General features: G+C 49.6%; 4 protein-coding genes across 4 annotated transcripts; 3 read left to right on the forward strand and 1 right to left on the reverse strand.

Moving 5' to 3' along the window:
- Positions 1-618: 618 nt before the first annotated feature.
- Positions 619-2,668, forward strand: STEHIDRAFT_21630 (MFS general substrate transporter; the record flags this gene model as incomplete). Its single annotated transcript, XM_007310311.1, has 10 exons — positions 619-706; positions 816-957; positions 1,018-1,217; positions 1,282-1,480; positions 1,531-1,735; positions 1,795-1,838; positions 1,911-2,068; positions 2,121-2,195; positions 2,276-2,379; positions 2,456-2,668. Coding segments are annotated over 10 exons (1,428 nt in total), but the record flags the coding sequence as incomplete, so codon positions are not given.
- Positions 2,669-4,708: 2,040 nt separating this feature from the next.
- STEHIDRAFT_23502 (uncharacterized protein) lies at positions 4,709-5,159 on the reverse strand (the record flags this gene model as incomplete). Its single annotated transcript, XM_007310312.1, has 2 exons — positions 4,709-4,954; positions 5,010-5,159. Coding segments are annotated over 2 exons (396 nt in total), but the record flags the coding sequence as incomplete, so codon positions are not given.
- A 2,664-nt stretch (positions 5,160-7,823) lies between these two features.
- STEHIDRAFT_68065 (cytochrome P450) lies at positions 7,824-9,886 on the forward strand (the record flags this gene model as incomplete). Its single annotated transcript, XM_007310319.1, has 9 exons — positions 7,824-7,989; positions 8,023-8,158; positions 8,223-8,560; positions 8,613-8,728; positions 8,792-8,917; positions 8,975-9,164; positions 9,230-9,286; positions 9,408-9,714; positions 9,808-9,886. 9 exons carry the CDS (start codon positions 7,824-7,826, stop codon positions 9,884-9,886), a joined length of 1,515 nt encoding a protein of 504 aa, XP_007310381.1.
- Positions 9,887-12,464: 2,578 nt separating this feature from the next.
- Positions 12,465-13,411, forward strand: STEHIDRAFT_125930 (60S ribosomal protein L11). Its single transcript, XM_007310450.1, has 4 exons — positions 12,465-12,522; positions 12,582-12,645; positions 12,717-13,174; positions 13,252-13,411. The coding sequence occupies exons 1-4, from the start codon at positions 12,520-12,522 to the stop codon at positions 13,255-13,257; spliced, it is 531 nt and encodes a 176-aa protein (XP_007310512.1). The 5' UTR covers positions 12,465-12,519; the 3' UTR covers positions 13,258-13,411.
- Positions 13,412-14,458: the final 1,047 nt, after the last annotated feature.

The raw sequence follows: 14,458 nt of genomic DNA on the forward strand, positions 1-14,458 counted from the left end.
GGCGGGCGCTAGACAAACTCGGATGAGGAGATGGTCGAGCGAATGTTAGCTACCCGCGGATGGCTTATTCGGTGAAGCACCTCCCAGAGGAGTTGCTCAATGCAGTTCCCGCTATTGCGAGGCTTCCATTGGACATTCTGACAGAAACACTGAGGAAATGCTGAAGATGATCACATCATAGCGGATCCACTCTCTTTAATTTTGTCATTCGAGATGAGACGTGATTTTTGGGCAGAGTGGTACTGATCCCAGCTCTGGGGTCCTCCTCTCGTTAACAAGATGTTCCGCCATCCTGTCGTGTGTGCATTGTACATCTCGCAGGAAAGTCCTCCGGTTGCTTTCATTCCTGATCTTAGCCATCATGTTGTCTTCGCACGTGCCTACAAACAGCGGACAGACATTCAATTCAATATATCATCCCGGACCCCCCCACGTCCAAGCCTCCTCTACCCGCCCTTCCCCCCTCTCTTCGTCCTTCCTTCCATCCGAAACTTCATCTTCCCTCCTAGAAGATGTCTCCTCGCATTTTCAAAGATATACTCGTCATCATTTCCACCGCAGGCGTCACAACCGTCAGCGTAGGCCATCGCGTCCTTGTCTCGCCACTGCTTATTTTGAACTAAATCACCAACTTCTACTTCGCAGCAATTCCTAAATGGTGCACTCACCGTCGCCCTTCCAACCATAGGAAAAGATCTGAATTTTCGTGAGGTCAGTTGCTACAATTTTCTTCCTTTCCTTCACGACCACTCAATCATCCCGCTAGGCCGATCTACAGTGGCCCATTGCAGCAAACTCGTGAGTGGCGCTATTAGTGCACATAAACCGCGTTTTGATTGCCCCTGTCGTGTTTTGCAGCTTGGTGTATGGTTGCCTGTTGCTTTTCTTCGGGCGGTTGGGCGATATAGTAGGGGCCCGGACCATGTTCGTTGCAGGCTCCCTATGGTGTTCCGTATGGTGCATGGCATTCCAATCAAAACCGTTCTCAAAAATTTACCAGAAGAATATTTCTCGTAGGGCCATTGCCAGTGCATTCACACCTAATGTTCCATCTTTCATCATCTTTGTGGCACTGCAAGGCGCAGGCGCGGCCACCAATACTCCAGGCTCCATCCGCGCCCTAACCTCACACTTTCCGCCAGGAAACAGACGAAGCCAAGCCTTTGGGATATTGGGTGCAGGACAGCCTATTGGATTCATTCTTGGCCTCATTGCCGGTCCGTGCTCCATTACACTTTCAGACGCTCTACCGTATTTGAGACTGATCTCCACGTCCCTAAGGCGGCCTGCTTGCCAGTGATGGTGCCACTTGGCGTGCAATATTCTACATTCAAGCCGGGCTCACATTCATGTTCTCTGTCCTCGGTTTCGTCGCAATCGAAAAGGACGAGGAAAAGTCTAAACGGTATACCAAAGGACTGGACTGGTGTGGCACTGTTCTCAGTACGGTCGCGATAGTGCTCTTAACCTACAGCCTCTCGTGCGTGCTCTTCATCGGATGTTGTGGCCTCAGACTAATGCCCTCATTAGAGAATCGACGTCGGCAAAACGTGGCTGGAGGACTCCTCAGATTCCTTCTCTCTTCTCAGTCTCTCTCCTCGGTTTGGGTTGCTTCGTGCTTTATCAGAGATGGCGAGATTCGAAGGGTCGTTCGGTGCTGGTGCCATTCAGGTTACTGAACCATCCGGAGTCAAAGTTGGGAAGCATGACCCTTCTGGTGTTCTTTGCCTGGTCTGTCTGATTTTCCATTTCCTGTAGCGTTATGTTGGTATGCTGACTATGTCTACCTTCGAGCGCAGGTTCACTTTCAATTCTCTGCTATACTGGATCACCCTTTAGTGTGTCTTTATTTTATCGTCGAGCTTATCACATTGACATCGTTCGTCTAATGAGTTTGAGTTTTGCGCCAGCTTTCAACAGGTGAACTTATTGACGCCAATGCAGACAGCAGTGCGCTTCATCCCGGTTGCGATCTCGGGTATCGTAGTGAACACCCTGACGGGCTTCGTGATGAATCGCGTCTCCGGATACATCATTATGGGCATCGGTCTACTTGCATCCATCGTACGTCATCCATCCGGGAGTTATGTTCGAACGATCTCACGTACGTCCACAGGCAGCACCGATGATATTCGCTTTCCTGAATGGCAACTCTCCGTATTGGACGATGACGCTCTTCATCTTGATCTCCGTCGGTAAATCGCATTGCATCACTAGTCCCCTCCCTACCCACCGTATTCATCTCAGCTAACCTTGCTACTTATTCTGTAAATAGTCGGTTCAGATGCAGTATATCCAGTCGGGAATCTCCACTGTTGCTCCGCCTTCAACGAAGACTCTCACGCCCTCGCAGGCGCGTTGTTCAACGTCGCCATCAGGGTAGTGTACCCACTTTCCTCACCACAAAAGTGACATGATCCCCAGGTTGCTTGGTACTTATTTTTGACTTTCACAGATCGGCACCTCCCTCGGCCTCTCCATCACCTCGAGCATATCGACCTCCGTCTCCGGGCACTACCTTCGCACCCACACCCACTCAGAACTGTCCGCAAGCTCCCCCGAAGTACTCATGGCGGGCTTCAGAGCTGCGGGCTGGACCTGTTGTGCGGCATCGGGAGTCAGTTTTTTGATCGCACTCGTGCGATTTCGGGGGATCGGGATCGTAGGGAAAGAGCATGTGGGTGCTGAGGGGGAGGGCGAGGGTGCGGGCGGTGACGGTGACAGTGAACAAGGACCCGCGAAGAGCTCGGCGGCGACGATCAAGTTGACTCGGTTCAATATCAAGACTGATACTGATACTAATACTGCGGGCGATCAAAGTCAGAGTCGTGATCGTGCAGAGATTCCTCATCAGATTCCTCGGGTGCCAGTGCCGCCCTGGAGAGATCTAGAAGGACAGGGGTACAGTCGCCGGCATCATATGCACCTCAATGTTATGACCGCCCCTCCTGTCTCGACCGATCTGTTTTCACCGGAGACGGAGACAGAGTCCCCACGGAGTTTGACGCTGGTGGAAGGGGAGGTGGAGGGTGCGCGGTGGCAGTGGGGGGAAGAGGAGGGGGAGGTCGTGGATATCTCGAGGCTGAGTGTTCCATGAGTGTGAGGGCGACAGTATGTGTGTATTTGCGAGATTATATGCGTTATAGGTTAGGGGATAGGGGAGGGAGTGGGTGGTGATTTTTATCGTGTAGTTCTACCGTACTTTTCTCCTTTGTTGTAGACAATACGAAATCTTATCCATCTGCTGAAGTATATGCATGCAGCGTGGTCGGCAAGTCACACTGCCTCGCGCGACCATTGGCTGCCAGTGAAGCAACAACGCGTAGGTGCAAACATTGGCGAGAAATAGCACTTCAAATGATTTACTGGAAGTAAGTAAAAGATGAACAGAAGCGCGTGACTCGGTACGAGCTGTTGCTTGCTCAGAGCAAGCTTTGAGGTTGGTGTATACATCAAGATCTGGTGAGCGGGCAGTTGTAAATTTCTACATCAAATAACACGCGGAAGGATTCGACGACTTGGTCCATGCATCAAGAATACAGCCAAAGTAACAAAATACATCTCATAGGACAGTAATAATATTAGCTTCGTTTCCACCAAACACGGGGGTGTCTCCTTATTAGAGCCTGGCAGTCAGAGCTTTCCCACTCATCTACTCCCCTACTCCCATCACATCCTCCCTCTCAGACGCAGACGTCTCTTTCGAGTCCTCGGAACCACTCCCCGAACCAGGAGTGATAACGGAAATGAATTTGATCGCACCATGGCCAGCGAAAAGTGGGCCCCCCTCGCGTCCGAGTCCGTGTTCCTTCTCCAAAGCCTCGTGCGGCTGAGAACATTCCGTGGTGGATGCTCTTCGACGGAATGTTGGTAGCTTGAAAGACGATACCTCGACAGTCTCCTGGACAGGATGGGTGTCGGAGTCGGGAGCGTTGCATAGCGTGTGTTAGTAAGGCTTGACTTCGAGTAGAAGGAAGTGTTGCGCTTAGGCTTTAGCTTACATGCGTAGTGCGGATGTGGAGTTCGAACGTGCTTCCGGTCGATACACCGTGTTTGCCCGGACCCAAGGGACCTCGTGCGTTGAGCCTGGACGGAGGAGGGTGTTAATACGTCCAGATATGAGAGGATTGTGGTGAAACTAACGAGGCCAGTAGAGAGTTGGAGTATACTTTGGCAGAAATACATTAGTAAAGAGGGGGGGCACGATTTTATATCAAAAAACATACATTTTGCGTAAAATGACGACAATGTGATATAAAGGCCTGAACGAAGCGATAAATACCAGTCTTGTAGGTGCGCTTTTATATAATTCGGATACTTACCGGTGTCAGGGACGATGATAGCCTAACATACAGGGAGGATGATAGCATATTAGTCATTGGAAAAGCGAAAGCGAGAGCAGCAGATGCAAGACAATAACTGTCGGTGATGAGCATGGCCGATGCTACAATCCTACATGAGTGATGTAGATCAATGTTGTGTACAATTCATCGTGGCGTAGCGACGTTGCAGCTTACGCGGTGATGAGCCCACTCTCTAGTGAGCAACAGGAAGGGAGTCAGCAGACTTCTACATCGTCGAGACTGACGGAAGACATACCAATGGTCCAGAGAATGAGAGTGCTGATTATATGGTCAGTTCTAGCGACAGAAAGAAGAGTGAGTATCAAGAGCATCGTTCAATGAAGACGTAAATCTCACTTGACAATCCCGGACCGTAACCTGTGCAACCAGTAACAGAGCGCGGTCGTGTTCAGTACATCGATGAACACGTCACAAGCGATTGTAGCCGTCGAAAGCCATACAAATCGCTGCCCATATATCACAGGGCCGTACTGATGTAAAAACACCGTTACTGTAAGAGAACCACCGATCTCAAGGAGGGAAACGCTCCAGGAAATCAACGAAATATGGATACGACCCGAGAGGATGTACACTCGGTAGGCATAGTAAGCCTTCGTAGCTGTGTTAGATACAGAATATGCTGGACTGGAACATGAAAGCATTTACCTGAATCGTAGCACTGACTACGCCATGTACGAAAACAGAGTAGTTGACGCTCCAGTGTCCCTCCAGAAGCTTATCCTGATTGCCGAAGGAAATGATGCTCATATGGTACAGGTATACCCAGAACAAAGCTGTGTGTACAGTCTCGCAGATCCTGAAAATGGAATCAACACGAATGCCGTGACCCAAAACAATGGATAATGAAACAGCGTACCAAACAAAGGAAAGCTGTGTCCGGCGTCTCAAATCAGCATCTAGTGAGCGGGAGGAAGTCACTGGGACGGGACGTACTAGACACAGGATGAAAAGCCTGTCACAGAATTTGCTCCTCCAGTAGAAAAAGACCTGACAGCAAGTAGTTGCCCAAAGTGCAGTCGCTATGAGGACGGAGACCTCGAGTCCAGAAATTAAGTAAGACCATAGTCTGCGGAGAAAGCAAGGCATCGGAACCCGGTGGGACAGACATCATAGAAGGTGAGCCTGAGGTGTGATAGGGTTTGGAGGAATTGACTCGCCGATTCGAAACCTCCGAGATTGTATTATATATATGCATGTCCAGAAAAACACGACATCGATAGAAGATGTTAGTAATTCTTAGTATCATTGCTCAACCACCCGGTGACATACCCATCAAGCCGCTCAAAATGGTATCCAAAGTGCAGGACTCACTGTCTAACGTGGCAACAACTTGAACACTTTTAGTTGGAAGGACGCCAAAAGGGTACGGCCAACCCACGATGCTAGCGCTTGAGAAAAGTTTCAAGGAGTGGTTTTTCTGATCTTTTCAGACATAATCCATCATCATCGAGGGGATCATTATCAATGTATTTCCGAGAATGCCCGTTACCCTGAAGTTCTAGGGTTTTGCGCGGGTGTGACCAGAGACAAACCCGTACCCGTACCCACCAAACACCGTACCCGTACGGATACGGGTGACCCGCGGTGTCCTACGGGTTCATCTCTGGCCACCGCACTCCCTCAATTGCGGGTTATGTCATACAGTGGTGAAACTGTTGAGGGTGCTGGAGTGCACGAGAAGACTGTAACATGTGTGCAGGATGTGAGTACCGTCACTGTCGCTGTCTTTCTGTGATTTTTGTGTGTTATCCTTGAGTCATGAGCCGCATTGAGGTGACTACCGAAGTGCTGCCGAAACCCCGACTTGGGTAGTCAACACTCTTCAACGTAGAGCATGCGGTTGAGATGTGTATTGGAGCCTCCTGAAGTCTGTGCGATGTGAGAGCACACAAGAGAGGAAATCATGACCAAGATATGTCACTGAAACTTGTATTCTCAGTGTTGGTAAGTGCGAGCAAGCCCGTCATGAAAACCGCGGGTGTGACGGTATTTCACGGTTTGAAAGTGCTCAAAGTAACCGTACCCGCGCCACCCCGACCCGTGCAAAACACTAGGCCCTGAACTCTTTTGCAGAACCTTGTGCTTGACTCGACAGCCGTAGCTTGGAGATCTTTGAAAGTGAACAGATCACAATAACAGATGATCGAGCTCAATCGAGACTGGCAGCTACTCTACAGTGATCTGGGATGCGTAACTTTCTGTCTTGTAAACACTGTCCTCGAGCTCTTTCGGGTTTGCGTGGCTTGATAGCTATGCATCGGGGAATCGTGGTCTATAACGGTAACACACTACATGCTGCAGCAGTATGCCATAATCCGTGCCGTCGTATTCTGCTGAGAATGTCAAGGTATAAACGATGACAGAAACCTGCCCTTCCAGTAGTATGTACGTTGATGGTCCTGTCAGCAACACATCAGGATTATTCTCCTGACCCAACGCTCAAGACAAAGGAAGAGAATCCAGAGTATTAATTAGCTGATACATCCGGGTGCAAGACTCCGCCAGATACTGGAAGAATCAACGGGGCCCCTCATCCGCACATTTGAGGGTATAATTCAAGTTCATTTGTGGACACCTCTTCGACGTGACGATACCTTCTAAAAGATCTCTCCTGAGATTCGAGGTTGAATGAAAACGGACCTTGGTTTCCAATCATCTTCGCCTGATGTTACTCGCGCCATTCGGTTGAACGCTAGCTGCTCCGATGCTTACAGGGGACTAAGTACCTCAGGCTGATGTCCTCGGTAGAGGTTGAGACAACGGTGCTCAGGCCGCCAGCTAGTATCTTCCCTGGTCCAGGGTAATGAGCCATATGTAGACACTGTGTAGGAAGACAGAGAACGGGGCTCGATGAAATACGGGTTTGAGCCCGTCTTGAGTCAGAATGGAGCAGCAAGACTAAAGCAAGAGCGAGTTCGGGTAGTCACGTCCGCGGAAAGCAAAGAAAGCGCCTCATCGGGCCAAGCCAGCACAAAATGGTGTTTGCCGCGGCCACGTTGTTTTGACCTGACGTAATCTAACTGGCAATGTTCAGGCTCGACTCCCAGCCACGATGACCTGCGGCCTATTGTTTGCAGCTGCTCTGATCTTATATGTAAATGTCTCGCATTCTAACCTTGTTTGCTATGGTGAACTTCCACAAATACCTAGCAAGCCTCCCCTTCCGCTCCGCAAGATGCATCAGAAAAACACGATAGGTCGTCTCCGAGCGTTTTGCTGATGTGGTGTTGCCTGGCTCAATGATTCGGTTGGATCTTTCTAAAGTAACCTTCCTAAGGTTACTAAGTTTGAAAAGCTGCTCCTTCCATCTTTCCCATCAAAAGGACCAGTAGTTCTGACCGGCGACACGAGAGACCAATAAATTGCTCTGGCTTCCTCCATCCGGCTCTCACGCAACACAGGGGCCTTGCAATGTCTCTGCGTAGTCTCTATATTATCCTCGCCTGTATCCTGCTCAGTATGTTACATACGGTCTTCAGATGGAGACAACACAGGCAACGTCGCACATCACTTCCCCCTGGGCCCCGACCACTCTTCGTCTTGGGTAATATCTTCCAAGTTCCCGATCCCAGGAATTGGATGGCTTGTCAGATCCTGGCAAAAGCATTTGGTACGAGCTTTACCCGTAAATTTTCTACCTCACTCTGACAACTCCTAGGCCCAATTGTTTACTATGAGCTATTTGGAAAGCCCGCCATTTTGATAAGCTCTCATGAAGTTGCGACTGAACTCCTCGAACACCATGGAGATAACTATGCCGACAGATCCAACAACACTGTGATGGGTGGAGAACTGTCAGTAATTATTGGCATTTAGCTCTCAACTCATATTGAATATTGATCACTTTAAATTCTACAGCGTTGGATGGGACAGAAGTGTCGGATTGCAGGCTGTCGGTCCTCGCCACACCCGCTATCGTAAACTACTCAATACTATGCTTAATCCCACCGAAGTACGAAAATTACAGCCCCTCCAGGAACGCTGCGCTGCAAGACTGCTGTTGCGGCTTCTGAAGGACCCCGAGCACTGGTACATGCACATGCGTCCATCGATCAGTGAGGCGCTCGTGCATATATGCTACAGTCAGGATTTTCCTCTCGAAGAGTTTCCTTATATCGCCATGGCGGAACGTGCGTGGTGGATATTCAACAATGTCGCAACCGCAAACTCTTTCGCAGTTGATTATCTCCCTATTTGTGAGTCTCTAGATGCCCCTATCTCTATTGATGTGACTACACTGTCATATAGTAAAGCATCTACCGGAGTGGTTCCCCAGTGCAGGCTTTAAGAGACAGGCCCTACTATGGCGGGGTGAGCTCGATGAGCTAGGTTACGGGTCATTCAAAATTGTGAAGGAACATGTGGTATGTGTTCAAGAACTATTGTTTCTCACATAATACTTTTGTTTAATCGACTAAGCATTGTAGAGGAAAGGAATTGCAAAGCATTCATACGTCAGCTCTCTGATAAAAGCGCGGAGTCCGCTCAGTCAAGACGACGAGGATGCTATCTGTTGGACGGCTATCGGGTTTTTCACAGGCGGGGTCGATACTGTGTGTCCCCCCTCCCTCGCGACCATTTCTCGACACTAAACTCACTACATCATATAGACAGCTGCAGCCGTCACAACTTTCATCATGATCATGAGCCGCTACCCAGACGTTCAATGTCGCGCTTACGACGAGATTCGAGATGCTATAGGAACGGATCGCCTACCGACTCTTGATGACCGCCCGCGACTTCCATACGTCACAGCTTGCATGCTGGAGATGTTCAGAATGTTTCCTATTGTACCTCTGGGTAAGAGATCGCACCTCTACATCAGTATCACCGTTTGACGATACCCAATGTCTTTTTCCTGGTAGGAGTTTCAAAACGTGCGAGTAACAATGACTGGTACGATGGGCACTTCATACCGGCTGGTCAGTCCTAATCTTGTTGCGATTGTCAGTCTTTGTTTTTGTGCTGAAGACAGGCCGTGACAGGAACAATGATTGTTTCTAATATCTGGTGAGCATTGCGAGACCATTTTCAGGCAGAAAGAAGTATTACTGATCTTGGGACATAGGGCCATGAGCCGTGACCCAAATATATACGAGGATGAAGACACCTTTAAGCCGGAACGATTCCTCGCATGCCATCCCAGTTGCAATGCGGATAAGCCTGGCTTTCGCTCGACTCGCGTGTTCGGGCACGGTCGAAGAATATGTCCTGGACGTCACCTTGGGGAGTTGATGGTGTTCATCCAGATCGCTACCATTGTTGCGGCATTCTGCATCTCTGCACCTCGGAACAGTGATGGAAAAAACACCGTGGATTACAAGTTCGATTTTGTGGATGGATTGATCGTGTACTTCGATGGAACTTGATTGAAAGATTTCTGATGCTACGCTTATATCTGTGTTACTGTTTACACAGTCGCTGATGATTTTTATTCCCTTAGATTTCCGAAACCTTTTGAGTGTGCTATTACACCGCGCTCAAAGAATTTGGCAGTGCTGCTTGAACACAGCGATGTATAGCAAAGACTGTCCTATTGGGATATGGTTCCAGTACTATCCACAAATCTTGAGCAAATTTTGGCGTCAATCGCTTTTGGGCCCACCTATGAAGGGCATGTGGGCGGCGCAATTCATATCATTCTAAAAGCGACCAACTTATTTCGATCAAGAGCCTGCCTCCAAGTCCTGGAAAGGGTGCATCGGGACCAACAGGTTCTGCCTCCAATGGACTCGTACTTTCCGTTGAGCGTCGTTTTTTAATTGCTCTATCTGCCATAGTCAGATTTATGACTGAACAAGACCAAAACACTTGTCGTAGAATGCTGCTGCTTGTCCTATCAAGCGCCGTCCGAATTTAGGCCAGAATCATCTTCCTTTGTTCCTTGCCTTGATCGCGGGCCGCGTGGAAGATAGCGGGAATGTCGAAGGGTTTGTTAAATCGGGTGAGCTCTGTGGGTATGGAGCCGAATTGCGGTACTTCAGGTACTAGACATGAGGGGAACACCCATTCATCAAGAAATAGCAGACTGGGCGGTGTAGTTGCGACCAAACGCTGACCCCGGGCCATACCTGCAGCACGCTCATGGGCGACCGTCATCCCCCCCCCTACACACACACACACACACACCCATCTCCACCCTTCGGACGTTCAGACTTCATGGTCATAATCATGTCGCACATATGTTGGTAGAATTGATTCTATCTGCATAACACCTGACATTTGCCTCTGTAGGACAGGGACACCAGACCTTTTATACATGATCTTCCACCTGAACTCGTTACTCAAATCATTGCCAGCATTTACGCACATGCAGAAGCGAAGTCCAGGCGACTATCTATCCAGTCACTATCCCTCACCTCCAAGTATATTGCACAAGTCGTCGAACCTTTCAGATTCAGAGCCATCTCCGTATCACCACAGAATGCAACGGCTCTTCTGTATGTCTTCGAGACCCATCCAGCTCTGCAGCAGTATGTCCACTCCTTGTGGATACGAGACACCGTTCCCGAACGAAAGAGCCCTCTTCATCTGATCCCTCCTTATCGGACGCCCGCATGCGTTCCCACGAGGAAAGAACTTGGCCTGGATCAAGACCAACCGAACTTGGGCCCCCGGTGAGTGTCCTGTCTCACCCTATTCCTTGACCATTGATTATCCATAATGACCCAAAGTGGTTTGTGTAGCAATCTAAGTCTCGTTGCCACTCCCGCTGTATCGACTATCATCAACGTCGTGACAATATTATCAGCTTCGCTTCATAACCTTGGAGCTGTGATCTCTCAACAATCTTCTGCAGAACGGTCTTCTCTTCTTGGCCAACTTCTCAACATTCGGCTTCCTCTTCTCTCATCATTATATATGCGATTATACCGCCTCGACGACCTCCACACGCCATCTCCCTCTTTCACAACATGTGTGCCGCACCTCCGGACATTTCACCTGTTCATCAAATGCGCTCAAGGAGATCTTTCAAGCATCAATAGCTTTGGTTCGCTTGACAAACTCACAACTACGTCTGCCGTTTGTCGATGTTTCCCAAAACTCGACACTTTGATCCTTTCAGGGACTTTCCACGAAGAGTGTTTCCGCCAATGGTGGAATACGTATACGTGCTCGCCCATTGTCAAAACTTCAGAAACTTCTCAGCCCTTCGGCCTTCAGCTCCCGCCTTCTCTCCGCCAAGTAATTATCGTACCATTCCGAGCTCCAAGATGTCACTCCTCTCCCGAATATCATCAGGTTCCAAGCCACCCATTCCCGTTTCACCTTGGAAGAATTCTCGAGGGCCAGGCACTAGTGTCCCTAGCCCTCGACGCAGAGGAGTTGACTTCGGCGGGAGACGAGGGAGGGACGTTGCTTTGGATTCAACATATTTATATCCCTCTGGAGGATGAGTGGTGGGAAGTGTTACAGTCGGGCGGACGGAGGGTGATCGGCTACGATGGAAACAGAAAGGATAAGAAGACACTGTCTGTAGTTGGTGTATACCCGCTAGATTCATTCGGCCTCTTTGTCGACTTGTAATACAGAAGTACTTAGTCTATTCCTTCACTGGCTGTCGAAAGTGAGACCCCCGGTCCTATTACTTATGTTTTCTACTTCTCAGCTCTTGTCTTTGTCCCACCAGGTTCCAGTCCGAAATGAAGTATGTGTTTGTTTTCAGCCTCCGTGTTTACTGGTACGCATACGCAGAAGCTTGTTGTACGACTTAGTGCTAGTGAAGTGTCACTGGATAGACCAGCCATGGGCCTCAGCGAATCTGATCGAGTCTCCTCTTTATTGGAACATTTTGACTGGACACTGTGACCACGATCGCCTTGACTTGCGATAGAAAACTAGACTTAAACAATTACACAGGGCTGCTATTTTCTGCGACCTCCTTCCGCCAAGCCTGAAAGCAGGAGTTCGTTTATCTAGTAGGCACAGACGAATGCCCACTGTAACCGTCAGCGTGCAGAAATGGTTTCAGAAAAGAGCCGGAAGATCTTGGAATGATCCCCGTGAGTCGTCAGCGGCAGTTGCCGGAGAACTATACAGCAGCAAGCCACCGCTTGATCACGTGTGCTAACAGGACAGCGGGTGGCAAACAGCAGACAACAGGGCCGAAGCAAGGTAAGGAACGCCGTAGACGACGACGAAGGCATAAAACGCAATGGTGCGCCCCTCTGCTGTTATGCTGCTCGTATTCTACTCACTTTTCTTGACAATTAACAGGCCGATACCAAGTCAGCACCCACCAACCCTATGAGGGAGCTCCGCATCGAGAAGCTCGTTATCAGTGCGTACTTATATTCTCGTATATTGCCCGAATACTCAAACAGTCTCGCCATCTCCTTTCGCCGACCACAGACATCTCCGTTGGCGAGTCTGGTGATCGTCTCACCCGTGCCTCGAAGGTGCTCGAACAATTGACCGGTCAAACCCCCGTCACCTCGAAAGCCCGCTACACCGTCCGCACGTTCGGTATCCGTCGTAACGAAAAGATCGCGGTGCACGTCACCATCCGGGGTCCCAAGGCGGAGGAGATTCTTGAGCGTGGTCTCAAGGTCAAGGAGTACGAGCTCCGCCGCCGCAACTTCTCCGAGACTGGCAACTTCGGTTTCGGTATCCAGGAGCACATCGATCTCGGTGCTCGCTACGACCCTGGTATCGGTATCTTCGGTATGGATTTCTACGTTGTGATGGGCAGGCCCGGGTCGAGGGTGGCGAAGAGGAAGGTTAAGACGGCGAGGATTGGGCCGACGCACAAGGTGAAGAAGGATGACACCATGTCTTGGTTCAAGTCGCGGTTCGACGGTATTATCCTCGTGAGTCTCGTTCTTTATCCCATGCCTTTGCGTTTTGGTCGAATTGACCCTGATGTGCTTACTTCGGATGCATTTAGAAATAAACTGTCGGTCGTTGCTTTTTCCTATGTCACTTCTTTTCTGCCGCTATGATATTACTGCCACGCCATGTACCAGCATGCACACCCACCAAAATGCATCCCCTCCTTCTCGGGTCTCTGTAAGATAGTGTGTGAACCGTTCCTTGTTGGTTCTGACCGAACGCTCTCATCCTGGTCGCGAGATCAGTGATTTTTTTTTTTGGTATATGCGTTTGACTCGTCTGGCCCCTGATCTGGCTTATGATGCTGGCACGTCTCCTGCAGCTTGCTCCAGTATAGACCACTCCAACCACTCTAGCATCATATAGTCTGGGGCCGCTTGTCGTGAACTGTCCTTGGAGTTCTGTAGACTGGTCGGAACATAGTGCAATCTGACAACAAACGACGGCCTGATTTTTTGCCCATAATACTCGTACTTCAGCCCGTGTATTGGTCTCGCCTTCGACTCGACACCCTCTTGTCATTAAATACTCTTGTCTTCGACCCGCAACTCCGATCTCTGTCACCATCTTCGTCCCATCCTCGCCGACCGGCTTCTATCACACCACCTTTGGTGTTCCACTCCGTCCGCTCTCCTCTTCATTTAAGACTCAATTACGTCGGAATAATTTTGTCTCGGGCCGTGGACGCCTTGCATCTTGACTGGATTCCAGCACCCGACATTGTCTCCCATAGGCAGAGTAGACGGAATTTCAACCGGACAAGCTAGGAACCCTCAAATCCTGCGCTGCGCGCTCGGCTCAGGCTCGTCCATTCGTCTATTGACTATTCGTCTGGCTAAACACACTCGCGATCTCCGAACTCGGCAGACTGAACTCCGTAGAGTCCGTAAAGCACAGATTGCTCTGAATCATGAAGGCACCAAGAGAAAAAAGGGTCGAGCATCAAGCAAAAAAAGAATGAAGAAAAAAATACAGGCGAACCCGATACGGTCATGTAGGTCCTCGGTTCAAAGCTGATGGCGGTTCGGAAATCGGAATGTGGTCGGGTGACCTCTACACATAAGAGAAGACCGTGAAGGGCGTATGGTCGTTCAGCTGTGTACGTCCATGTCGCTCTGGCAACTTTTCTTTCTTTGCCTTTTTTGAATTTCAAGAGGCGTACGGTGTGGACCGACGAGTATTCGCTGGCAGGCACTTGTACTGACTAGACCGTGCTATAGCTGTATATGGCTACAGAAGATTGATTCGGCGGACATGAAGGC

This window comes from Stereum hirsutum (assembly GCF_000264905.1).
Source record: "Stereum hirsutum FP-91666 SS1 unplaced genomic scaffold STEHIscaffold_20, whole genome shotgun sequence".
Lineage (NCBI taxonomy): Eukaryota > Fungi > Basidiomycota > Agaricomycetes > Russulales > Stereaceae > Stereum > Stereum hirsutum.